The sequence below is a fragment of the Engraulis encrasicolus genome, chromosome 24, assembly GCF_034702125.1.
Source record: "Engraulis encrasicolus isolate BLACKSEA-1 chromosome 24, IST_EnEncr_1.0, whole genome shotgun sequence".
Lineage (NCBI taxonomy): Eukaryota > Metazoa > Chordata > Actinopteri > Clupeiformes > Engraulidae > Engraulis > Engraulis encrasicolus.
Window position 1 is genome coordinate 32143043 of NC_085880.1, and position 13570 is coordinate 32156612.

Sequence of the window (13570 nt, forward strand, 5' to 3'; positions counted from 1 at the left end):
CATACTACAGCCTTTAAGGTGCCAAGGGTTGCGGGAAATCGCAGTGATTGGTTAAAGTTGCGTTATCGCCCGGAATTTGCGGATATTGACTGAAGTTGCAAAAAAGTTGTAAATCGCAACATTGCATTCCTGGAGGGACTGTGTGGAGTTTTACAGTATAGTCGACACAAATATTCTACAGCTCACAGCATTCAAAATGACCCAACATCATAGTGAGAATTTCGCTAAAGTTCAACTGTAGGAGTGCCGCAGAACATGGATCATTTCCTGTTGACAAAACAATGCCACAATCAAGGTCACAGTGACACCAAGTGACTGTGTGTGTGCATATGTGTGTGTGTGTGTGTGCGTGCGTGCGTGCGTGCGAGTGAATGAGGTGAAACTTTGACCTCAACACTGAGGGATTCCGAATCAGGAAAAAATCAGTAGTCTATATACAGTATGTACAGTGAGTCCAATATGTATTTGATCCCTTGCTGATTTTGCCCGTTTGCCCACTAATAAAGACATGATCAGTCTATAAATTTATGATAATATGTATTCAAACATGGAGAGACAGAATATCAAAAAGAAATTCCAGAAAATAACTTAAAATAATATATTTAAATTTATTTGTATTTAATTTAGGCTAATAAGTATTTGACCCCTCTAGCTAAAGAAGATAAAGTGCTTTGTGGCAAAGCCCTAGTTGTCTAGCACTGAGGTCAGATGCTTCTTTTAGTTGATGACAATGTTTGTGCATATAGTAGAACATATTTTTGCCCATTTTTCTTTGCAGATTATCTCCAAAACATTAATAGTTTGTGGCTGTAGCTTGGCAAATGGGAGGTTCAGTTCTCTCCATAGAATTACTATAGGGTTAATATTTGGAGACTGTCTAGGCCACTTCACGACTTTAATATGCTTCTTATTGAGCCACTCCTTCGTTGCTGTGACTGTATGTTGTGTATTATTGTCATGTTGGGAGATCCAAAAATGGCCCACCCTTCAGTGTAGTGGTGGAGGGAAGGACGTTTGCACTCAGGATTGCACATTACATGTCTCTCCCTCCATCCATTTGTTGACGATGTGAAGTTGTCCTGTGCCTTGGCCAGACAAACACCCTCAAACCATAATGATACCACTTTCATGCATGATGGTGAGGAGGGTGTTCTTGGGATCATAGACAGCAGTGCTCTTTCTCAAAACACATTGAATTGTGTTAATGCCAAACAGCTTGATTTTGGTTTCATCTGACTACAGCACCTCCTTATCATATCCTAAACCAGCCTGATGTCCGTTGGCAAACCTCAGGTGGGACTGCACAGGTTCCTTCTGAAGTAGAGGTACCATGTTTGCACTACAGGATTTTAAACCTCTGTGGCATTAAGTTCTACCAGTAGTTTTCTCAGTGATTTTGGTCCCAGTAGCTTTGATATCATTGCCTAGTTCATCCCGTACAGGTCTAGGGTGCTTTCTTTCTGTTCTCATGGTTATCAAATCCCTACAAAAGGTCAAATCTTGTATAGAACCCCAGACAGGCTGATGGATAGTCATTTTGTATTCCTCACATTTTGGAAGAAATGCATCAACAGTTGGGTCATTAATACTCAGTCTCTTTCTTGTGGTTTGCAGCCCATTTAATCTTTGTTCAGGTCTACAATCTTGTCTCTGATATCATTTGACTGCTCTTTGGTCTTTCCCATGCTGGTGAGGTTGGAGTGTGACTGATTCACTCATACTATGGACTGATTCTGCTGATTAAATGTGTCTTTTATGCATGTTAGTATGTACAGGTGTCTTTAATTCAGATGACAAGTTGATCGGAAGTACCCATCCGGTCTGTGGGCCCGGAACTGTAATCAGTTGGCAGGGGATCAAATACTTATTTTGCTCGATGAAATGGAAATAAATTAATATATATTCTCTTAAGTTAATTTCTGGATTTTCTTTTTGATATTCTGTCTCTCCATATTAGAATACATATTATCATAACATTTATTGACTGATCATGTCTTTGTTAGTAGGCAAACCAACAAAATCAGCAAGGGATCAAATACATATTGGACTCACTGTACACGTATTATTCATCACATTGATGCACAATGTGTGGTTATATACTAGCAAGATCTGATTATTTGGTTGGATTATAACACCCTATCCCAGTGGTAATCTCGCCCCTACATCCCTTGTGTGTGTGTGCGTGTGTGTGTGTGTGTGTGTGTGTGTGTGTGTGTGTGTGTGTGTGTGTGTGTGTGTGTGTGTGTGTGTGTGTGTGTGTGTGTGTGTGTGTGTGTGTGTGTGTGTGTGTGTTTGTGTGAGTGTCTGTGACAAAAGCACATAATACCACAACGAAGAGTCAGCAAGTACTGTCTGCCCGCATGAACGTTGCGCAAGACTGGCAGTGGCACACAAACATGTGGGCATATTGTGGTGTGTGTGCACCTCTGTGGGTAGTACGTGCCATCACTAAGCTTCCATGGACAGAATATTCGAAAGTGCCATTTCAGTTACCGCATCAGAGACATTACTGCTAATCTTTTAGTGCAGACATGATTGCAAGTGATCCAACTTTGTTCTTTAACAAAAAAGAAATAAACCTCAACTAAAGTACATTATAAAAGTTTTGCCAAGACTTTATGGAAATTCTAAAATAAAGGATTAAGATTTGGTCAATATCACGTTGGTAACAACAAACTCAAAACAACAGCTCTGCAAGAAAAAGTTGAATCCTCTTTCTACCGCATCATATTGGTGTTGTGGATTTTCGTAATTTGTTTGATTTCCCCACTGTGTAAGATGCTAATTTGGACACGCACATACAGACGAATGGCGAGCGAGGAGTGATCCGTTGGATTGCTGGGGCTTTATCGGAGGAGCAGTTTAAAGGTGGGGTTGCAGGTTAACCATTTTAAGAAAATGTACTATTATGACATCACGTTGGGGGTTCCGCAGGCTCATAGGAGTCTATGTAGAACCTTAGAATCCTGGGGGAGTTCCCCCAACGTGATGTCATACCTGCAACCCCACCTGCATATCCAAACGCCTGACCTGAGAGATGGACAATTAAATGTCCAGATCAAAAGAAGAAAAGCCTTGCTCCTTCAACCAATATTTTTCTGCTCTCACTTTTTTTTCACGATGTTTCAGGAGCAGAAAAATCCTGCTGGGGTTTTATCCTCATCCACTCAACAAAACTGTTTTCTTGTTGGGACAGGAACAGGAGGTGCTTGGTGTTTGGAGCTGATTGGCGTTTGTTGGTTTAAAATCCAGCACTCAAGACTCAGGCGGGATGTGCAGCACAGCACGTTTTCTTTTTCTACAACAGCAGTACGTGTCCTGCCATGACCCACACCGTTAGTTAAAACGTCAGCGGGTGTTGTCTTAATGCACGCAAGCATGACCAACTGCACGAACACGTGGCCACATTAAGGTGTGTGCGTCTGTGTCTTCCTAGGGGTAGTACGTGTCCTACCACTATGCTCTCTGTGCCTCTCACCCCCATGCCATGATATGCCACATCACTCAACGTCTGTCACCTCCATGATTTTCCTACTGTGGCCGTGTTTGACCATGCTGTATGGACAAATTCCGCCGCCATTTTCCACAGTGGGACCCTACATGAACCTCTAAACCCTTATACATACGCCACTCTGGTCTGGCTTGCCAGTGCCAGGCTACGACTGCGCCACTCACCCCCATGATCTTGGTGTTGCAGCGGGCACATGAGGGAGCGAAGTACTCCCCGTAGCAGTTCTCACAGTACACGTTGTTCTGCTCCTCCACGAAGCTGGCGTCCGCCAGAGACATGTGGCAGTAGTGGCAGTTGAACTCCTCAGGATGCCAGGAGCGACCCAGAGCCACCAGGAAAGGTCCTCTGAGGTCGGGGGGAGAGAGACAGATAGAGAGAGAGCGAGAGAGAGAGAGAGAGAGAGAGAAAGGGCAAGGAGAAAGGGGAAAGGAATAGATAGAGCAGATTAATCAGCCACACAGCAATAGGCTCTGCATGCATATGCCGTACACAGGGGCGATTCTAGGGTCAGGTGGGGCCCCAAGCGAAAATGCAAAATAATGAACATTTGAACCAAAATCGCCACTACTGTGGTAAAGTGTGGGCTGTTATCCACTATCTAGGGGCTTGGGGGCCCCAAGCGGCTGCCTGCCTTGCCTGGTGGCAAGATGCGCCTCTGGCCATACACACATGCGTCTATATCTAAATCTATGCCAGTTCAGCCTACCTGATGATGGCATTGCACGCCCCACACATGGGGGTCCTGCTGCCCGCAGCGAAGCGCTCTGCCCTCTGGGCCACACCCCTGGCCACGGGTGTGAAGGGGGCGGGGATGAAGGGCGACGGGGCCTGGGAGTGACCGCTGGAGGGGGCCGGGGTGGGGATGAAGGCAGGGGGAGGGGGCGCAGCCTGGGGCAGGGGCTGCACCTTCACGCTGGTGGTGGTCTTGCCCGGGTCGAACTTGGACGCAAAGGTGTCGTCCGTCACCCAGGGAGGGCGGTTGGAGGCTGCAGCCGCCTCGGGAGCAGGGGGAGCGGGAGAAGGGGCGACCGGGGCTGGGGCTGGGGCTGGAGCTGGAGCTGGGGCGGTCATCACAGGGATTTGAACAGCAGCAGGCATGGGAGCCGGTGCAGGAGCTGGGGGTGGGACAGGAGCAGGACCTGCCAGAGAGATGACGAAAGATATCGTATCAAATTAGCCTTGGAAGTCCCATGCTACTTTGCACAATCGTTTCAATCTGAAAGACTGCATAGAGCTCGAAAGTCCCGCCCCTTAGTTCCGCGTTTCACGGGACCTAAGCTGACCATCTAACAACGTGGTAGCGAGTAAATATCTTCTGATCTCAGTCATGATATGCGCTGGGCTACAAATATGCTGTTTAAGATGATATATAAAGATTATTCATGCAGAAGTATCAATGTTTTGTTCCGAGACCGTCGGCATGAAAAATGTGAAGAAACACAGCTTTCTAAAAAATGTGGGGGTTCGTACGAAAAATTAAGCAAAAATATCAGAAACAACATATATGGAGCTCGTGGCACAACTCGAAGGGGATCGAAATGCCATTTTAATACCGCCGTTGGATTACATGCTACGATTTTCGGCTAAAAACGCCGTTGAGGTCCCATGAAATCGGGGGAAGTGACGTCACTTTCGAGCTCTATGGCAGCTTGGCAGCTACCCTCGACAAGGGAGCCTGAGCTAGGGAGCCAATCAGAGAGTGGAGAGGGGCAGAAAGGCGATGATTGCAGTTTGTTTGACACGATTGGCTATGGTCTACGTATATGTAGTTTCGTTGAGTGTACTTCGTGGTGTCATAATGATGTTCCACATCAGACTTTCACTTTGCTGACAGCCCACACAGTCATCACAACTTCATAAGCATCACTGAGTACTCTGAAAAGTGCAGCATTAATTGTTATTTGACCAAAAGCACAGCAGTACCTGGTGCGGCGGGGTAAGAAGGCATGATGGTGGCAGTGCTGACCATCTTGGGCTGTGGCTGTGGTGGGCCCATGGGGATCTGGATGGAGCTCTGCTGCATGGGAGGGGGATGCATGGGTGGCGGCTGCATAGGTGGTGGTTGCATGGGCGGGTAGCCCATGGGTGGCATCTGCATCTGGGGCGGCTGCATTGGGGCATGCATGGGTGGGCCTGCCATATACTGGCCATGGCTGTTGGTAGTGGGAGGGGGAGACAAAATGGGAGTGACGATGCAAACACAGCACTAACATGGCCTTTGCCTTACATAGGGTTATAAGCAGCAGTAGGCAAAATGGATTCACTAGTTTATAATATAGTGCCACATATTCCAAATTAATTGGTTTTACCTGTCCAATTAAGTGATTGGCTGGTTGAATGATCACCTGGGTGAATTGGGCAGGTAAAAGAAGGTCATTTGATCCATTTTGCCCATCACTGGTTGTAATGTACTGTATGTCAGGTATACTACTCCACTGCAGGTGTCATTGTTTATGTCATTGTATAGTTTTCATGAAAAAATGACAAGTCTCGCAAAACAAAATGCAGTCATTTGTGTTCTGTATGCAAACAAACTATAGGCTACATGAGCATATAGTTTATACACCAGTTACTCCACTGTACCTAATTGTAAGAGTATTTCTACTTTTACTTTATACACCACTTATGCAGACTGCAGACTTAGAGTGCGTCTTAATATGTGACCTTGCCTCCTCCACTTGCGCTTGTCTCCTCGCCCCGCCTCCTGGCCCCTCCTCCGTGGAGAAAACGATAAAGTTTCCCAGCTGTCAACCTAGCCACAACAACTTTTGAGGGACTGTTTTTCATTCACCATAACAATTGCAAACGAGAAAAAGACTCTACAATTGAGCTTTTGCAAGATATTGAAATGTAATGCTGTTGTCAGTGATGTCATCATGACGAGAAGCGAGTGGAGGAGGCAAGTGGAGGAGGCAAGGTCCCATATTAAGATGCACTCTTAGTTCACACTACATGTGCCTGCGACGCAGCGCTAATAAAACATGACCCACTACTGACACCTGCTGGAGAACATTACTTCCTGTGCCACAGTTCCAGTTCCGGAACTCCATGTTTGGAACCAAGCTGCTCTCGCAGCAGATTCCACGCATGCTGCTGCCTTACCTGCAGATCCTCCCCCTCACCGACAGTATTTTACGGAAGGGGTTAGTGGCTGTTTTAGACTAGCAGAGACCCACAAAGGTATACACGACAGAGATGAGGACACAGAGGAGAGGACAGAGCCTGACATCAAGGGGGAACAGTGTTAGAACAGAGAGACAGATTTCAACCAGGATCTCAAGAACAGGAGAGAGGAGAGAACTGTCCACTAGACAGAAGATATCTCTCATTGGATTGAGCCAAGGGGCTATTTCCTGTAGATTAGTTTAAACGATGTTTGTCTTTTTTATATATGCGTATGTGATTGTAAAGAAGCAATAATATGATCTGGATGACAATAGGTCAAGTATTAGCCAAAATGACAGGAGGGGGTAGCTTAAAACAGCGGTTATGTTCAGTTACTGCATGTGTAGGCTGGATAGGTAAAGGGAGGGATTTTACAGGGTTATTGTGACATTACGAAGGAGGCAAGGGGATTGAAGGGGGGTAGATGTACACACACTATCCAAAGTGCCACCACTGGTGGTGCAAGCTGGACAGGTAAAAGGGGAGGGGGGTACAGTATGTTATTCTGGAGGACATTACAGGTGTTATTCTAAAATTACGAAGGGAGAAAAAGAGATAGCAGAGGGACACACAACCCCATTGCCACCACTGCAGATGTAGGCTGGACTGGTAGGAGAAGGGGACACGTAGGTTACGAGGACATTACGAGGGTGGAGGGGGCAGGAGGTAAGGAGGTAAGGAGGCTGAGGAGGGTAGTATATACAGGGAGTCACACTGGCCACGATGCCACCACTGGTTGGGGTGGTGCCATCCAAGATGAGTGGTGCGAGGGCTCACGTCAGTACCTGGACAGGGAGGTTGAGAAGTGGGAGGTGTAGCCAGAGGTGGACTGCATACTGTAGCTACAATGCAATGGAAACAAGAAGGGATCAAAAAGGTCAAGGGTCAAAAGGGGTGGTGAACTACTACATGTTGTGGGTTTTTGTTTTTGGTTGGTTGGTTGGCTTGGCTTTACCATGTCCACCCATAGCTGTGCTATTTTACAGCGTACAGTCCGTCCGTCTGTCCGTTCTGCATCTTGGAACGGTAAATAATGCACCATTGCATTGCACTGCATTGCACTGCTTGTTTGTGATGTGAGTCAGATGGGATAGCTTAGAAACCTCTGCACAGTGAACTTACTGATCACACAATATGTCACAGGGCAGTAAACATGCACTGCACGGTGATACTTGGGAATTTTACTGAGGTAAAATGAGGTGAAGTGAGGTGAGGTGAGGTGAGATTGGGTGAGGGCAGGTGAGGTGAGGACAACAGCATCCAACCAAAGTGTGTTGTTGTGACACCACTTCGCTTTGTGTGTGAGGACAGGCTGGCGTGTGCGTGCACACACACACAGTATGGGTGAACATGGCAGTGCAGAGAGTAATCGTTAACTCAAGGGGTGTGGCATTTTTTTTGGTGCAAACACATTAACAACTGCAGCATGAATAAAGAGTACACAACAAAACAATAATTACTGGTAATGACTAGGAATGTACCAAATCCAGGATTACTTTTTCACCCTGCCTTCTAGTAGGCTTTTAGATAGGGGTTGGTGTCAGCTGAGCCTTGGGAACCTAAAACAGTCCCTGTGCTTTTGCTTTTAGCACATCAACGTGATGACATGGTCAGTCTTTACTACACAATGGCATGGCCAATTTTAGAACCAATTTTTGGATTTGGATTCTGCATTTGACCAAATCTTTCAAGAGTATGTTCAGCATTTCAGCATTAAGGCAGAACACCTTAAAAGACCAGTATTTGATACATCCATACTTACTTTGATTTACATCAGTGATTTACATCAGCGTTTTACAATCCATATCAATTTGTACCAACATTAAACGAAAGGAAGGACAGCAGGCATGTGAGAAGGAATCGTGTTCATTTAAGAAGATGACAACAGAAACCACACTGAGAGCTGTATGTCTTCGGTAACATACAGTGCATCATCTCAATTTCCACAAAAAAAAGGGTGATGAGTTATGAAAGAGAAAGTTGTAGAACAATAAAAGTCTCATGCCACACTGCAAAAGATGTAGAGGATATTAATCACAAACAAGTGAAAGAAAAGTTTGAGAATTATACAGCACGAGAAATCATTTATAATATGAAGGTTATTCAGTCTGTCCACTCATTTACTCATTAACTGAATCAAGTATTTTTAGCACATTTTTAATGAAATTCAAATACGAAAAATATAAGACTTCATATCGGAGAACCACTCCCGTCACAAAAGTGGTTTCGTGAATGCTGTTTGACTTCCAAACAGCACCACAATAGCCTTACTCAGACCAATAGCATACAAAATGATCCACAAACAAATGTAGCACAGGAGTGCATTTCAAGTGAACAGCTTCATCATTGAGGCAACAAAGGCAACGGCGGGTGGTGTCCATTAGTGTGTGTGTGCATGCAGCTCAATCGTGACGTGCAGAGTGAGCGTGGGTGTGCATGGGATACGGGAACGGTGCAGTGTTCTAGCCAGACAATAACACACCAGTGGCCAGTGCTCATTCACCCACTACCCACCCCACCCCAACCCAAACCAAACCAACCCAACGGCCGACCGACACCACAAAACATCCATCATACTGCAGTAGTATATCCATTTATCCTCTATCAGCTCAACGCGAGATAAATGGGGCCATTACTTGAATGACACACCCTACCCATGGGCACGGTGAGATGGGGAGGGGAGGGTGTTGGGTCGGGTGGGGTGGCAGGCTTACTACACAATACATGCCAATGCTCAAACATTTTTATTTTATTCTGTTTTCTTTTGAAATGTTTTGGGTACCTCAGCCTCTGCTTCCATTTTGAGGAAAGTAAGCAGTTAAGCAGAAAACAAAATGGAGGAGTGGGGTACGGCACCTTTGGACATCAGTTAAGGTTGCCAGATCACACCTCTGGTGAAGGATGGGGATGGAATGGAAACTGATGGGGATTAATGATGTGAATGACTCATTTATATCAACAAATAAAATAGAGGTGCAATTAGTAAAAAGACCCGTCAGACTGAGAATGATTCGCTTTATGATAACAGTGTTGTCAAAAAAACCCCAAAGGAACAAGTCTAGCTATAGTATGATTTATAGCTATGGTTTCACTTGTATATCCCTGTGTTGTGCTTTTGCCCTTGCCTATCTAAACTCAGGAGATGATTTTACCATGTATCATTAGTACGGCATCCAGGCTTCATATCTGGAAAGAAAAATGATGTCATAACACCAATGGGAAAGCTCCTCCAAATATTTCAACTTACCAACTTGCAGTTTATCTACACTTACTGTATGTGCAACTATATTCAAATTCACGGATCACTTCAGTTTCCTCAGGTAAAAGCTCCCTGCTCTTATACCACTAATGAATACACAATCCGAATACGCGTTCATCACTTCTAGAACACAGAAGAACCCTCTGTTGACCATTCCTCTTTCTTTAAGAACCATGTAAACAGGTCGTTCTCAGTTCTAGAACCCAATATGAAAAATTGCTCCCAGTTCTTCTAGAATCCAGCAGCGGCCGTTCAGGTTCACTCCTTAGTCTCGCTCCTATATCCCAGTAGGCCCCTGTCACTCTGCACATCACCCTCATTACTCACACAGTGTGTGTGTGTGTGTGTGTGTGTGTGTGTGTGTGTGTGTGTGTGTGTGTGTGTGTGTGTGTGTGTGTGTGTGTGTGTGTGTGTGTGTGTGTGTGTGTGTGTGTGTGTGTGTGTGTGTGTGTGCGCATGTGTGTGTGTGTTGGTTTAGTGCGGGAATGTGAGAGAGTGTGTGTGTGTGTGTGTTTGTGAGTGATACCTCAGGTGCTTTGGTTTTCCCGAGGGAAGAGTACGCTCTCGTTTAGGCAAATTTCTGGTGCGGAACATCGGCGTGATTTGCAAGGCCTCCAGTGCTGATTTGGGAGGGGGGCCACGCTTATAAGCATGGTTTCTTAACAGGGGGGAGGGGGTTAACGAGACAGGTGTCAATACATATATGAATATGTATGAATATATATGAAGTAGTACCTAGTCCTATTTTTAGATGTCAGAGTAATATTCTTTCGTCAGCCTTCACATATTCCAAACAATTTTTATATAGGATGTATAAGGCATAGGATGGCATAAGGCAAGACAGAAACACCTGTGTCTAATTACAGTTACAAGGGTCTTAATTAGGGAGAGAAGGATGTGGAGAGAAGAGTGGGAGAGGGAATAATAATAAAAGGAGTTCACGGTTCGAGTGAGAGAGAAGGAATTGGGGATGGGACTCTTAATCTTGGACAGAAGGATGGGGATGGGGGAGAGAAGGGGACGATAACGAGGGATACTTAGGGGATTTGGGGTGGGGGTCAAGGGTAGGAGTAGAGCTTGGATGGGGGTAGGGATTGGTGTGGAGGGGTTGTGGGGACTGTACCTAGACTTCGCAGTCAGTGCGGTTGAGATATGGGTGGCAGCGTGGGACAGAGGGTGAGCGCCCCTCCTGGGGGGAACAGCAGGTGGCACAGGGACCACAGGCTGAGGTTGGGAGGCGACAGGCTCAGGGGCCACAGGCTCAGGGGCCTCAGGCTCAGGGGCCTCAGGTTCGGACTGGGACTGAGGCTGGGCCTGGGGCTGGGCCCCTGGAGGCGATACAGCCTCCACCATGGCCTCAGCCTGTGGGGTGGACTCATAGCTGCGGAGGACAGAGGAGAGTTAACACAGCCACACCAGACTGGACAATAGGAGCATGAGGAGGAGGGGGGTTGGGAAGAGTCATGAGATTGCAGTGGTCTCTTTGAGGGATTTTTTCTGTTACTCTGCTGATGTGTAGGAAATGCGCGCCCTTGCAAATGAATGAAACATTTTGGAAAAACAAAACAAGCAAAAAAGATGATGAGGTGAAATGAATTACAGATGAATAGGGAAACAGGGAGGGAGAGAGATGTGTAGCAAGTGTGTATACAGCAAGAGAATCAGGAAGAAAGACTGAGACAGATACAGTATGGAGACATAGAAAGAGAAACATATGCACACGTACGTACATATACAATCAGAATGTTGGAGAGACAGAAAAATGTGTGCGAGAGACATGGGGAGATGTGGAGATGAGAGATGTCAAAAAAGACAAAGAGAGTTGACAGTGATTCTGTACGTGACTGGGATGTGTTTTGTTATCCAACCCAAAAAATCATCATCACACTCCCCCCTCCACCACCATCCCAGTGTGTTGTGACCAGCGAGTGGACCACAGAGGGATCCTGTTTCCTGCAGGGAGAAATGGAGAGCGGTGGGGCTGGGTGGCAGACGACAACCCTGCGTCAGCAACCCTGTGTCAGCAACCCTTCATCAGCCCCGCAGACTCCTTCATGGGGAGATGTACGGTAGGACAAAATGCCACCGTCCTGCTTTTGTGGCATGACTTCAAAGATGTCGAAAGCTTCCTACACCCAGCCAAACCGGTGGTGTGTTCCAGATTCCGCACTGTGTTTGGGTACGTAGTAGGTTCCATTTCTAATTGTGGCGAAATGAAGTGTATTGTACCCAGAAGACGCCCTCAAACCGACCATTTTTTTAAAGTGAGTAGGTGTACATTTTTCACACTCAACGGCCGCCATGTTTGTTAGATAGTTAGATGTCAGATATTGTCAAATTGCTGGTTCTCCGTAATAACAGCACAGTTTTAATTTGAAAGACAACCATCATGTGTATAAGAGACAGGGTTAACCAAAAACAATTGTCCATTGTCCTGGGTTGAATTGGATATTGGCGGTTGGTAAACTCTGATAGACAGAACGTGATTTGGACCGACACTGCACCCGCAGATTTTGCCTACTCTCTGAGGGCGGAAAGTGCACTCAACCTCAGTACACGGTGCACAGTGCGGCGTTTAGAACACACCACTGGTAAATAAAATGTCTCAAACTCTGTGGCACAACACCACTCTTCTGGTTGACCTGGTTCACTCCTTTCTACAATTCATTATGTACCCTTTATAAGCTACATTTCCTGGTTCACTCCTCATGCATGTTTTATCTGGTGTCTAAATCTAGCAAATCAGATATGAGTCAATTCCTGTTCATTTGTCTTGTTTGGGGCATTTTTTGACAACAGAGGATAGTCATTCTCAGGTTTAACATTGGTCAGGTTCAGGAGACATCTATGAATGTTTGATGGGGACTTGATAGGCGGTTGATATTAATGAGTCATTGAATCAATCAAGTGGATTAATGAATTATTGAATCAAGTAGATTAATGAGTCATTGAATGAATGGAGCGGATTAATAAAATAACTGAATCGAGTCGATCAGAAAGGGTTGATCTGACTGTTTGTTTCTTTGCCACGGTACCATCGGCTGTCTGTTCTTACTGCTCCTGATGTGTCAGGTCTTCCCACACCTCTGGCTCTCGTCTCTGCAATGGCTCCTGACTGACTTTTACATGTATGCATACATGTAAATATACGTGTGTGTGTGTGTGTGTGTGTGTGTGTGTGTGTGTGTGTGTGTGTGTGTGTGTGTGTGTGTGTGTGTGTGTGTGTGTGTGTGTGTGTGTGTGTGTGTGTGTGTGTGTGTGTGTGTCTGTGTGTGTGTGTGTGTGTTGTGTGTTGGATTTGATTCCCAAGGACTGGTGTTTAACTTACCTTGTGAAATTCGATTTTTGACCTCTGGTTACAGTGGCAATCTAACACTCTACAGGTTTTTGAAGGAAAACCTTCTGATTGCTGTTAAGATTTTTCCCAAGGCAACACAAATGTGAGTTAAGTTAAGTTTAGTATCACAAATTAGAGATCAAGAACAACAAACTATAGTTAAACCAACCAAAGCTCGCATAGGAGACATTTCTTGTTCTTAAATTCGATTAGAGCTCACTGAAGCAATCAAAGGGTTTACCTCAAATCTACTACCTTTCTACGATTGCACACACACATTTACTATCAGAGACCAATG

The 13570-nt window shown here is 45.5% G+C and overlaps 1 protein-coding gene across 1 annotated transcript in view; it reads right to left on the reverse strand.

Annotated features, from left to right (window-relative positions):
• ldb3a (LIM domain binding 3a) overlaps positions 1–13570 on the reverse strand; it is a 102691-nt gene that overhangs the window by 6489 nt on the left and 82632 nt on the right. Inside the window, exons 13-18 of the mRNA XM_063191265.1 lie at positions 11059–11316; positions 10462–10593; positions 7462–7518; positions 5435–5664; positions 4218–4650; positions 3676–3856 (exon numbers count right to left, since the gene is read on the reverse strand). Of these exons, the coding sequence (XP_063047335.1) occupies positions 3676–3856; positions 4218–4650; positions 5435–5664; positions 7462–7518; positions 10462–10593; positions 11059–11316 (1291 nt within the window). The remainder of the gene's footprint in view (positions 1–3675; positions 3857–4217; positions 4651–5434; positions 5665–7461; positions 7519–10461; positions 10594–11058; positions 11317–13570) is intronic.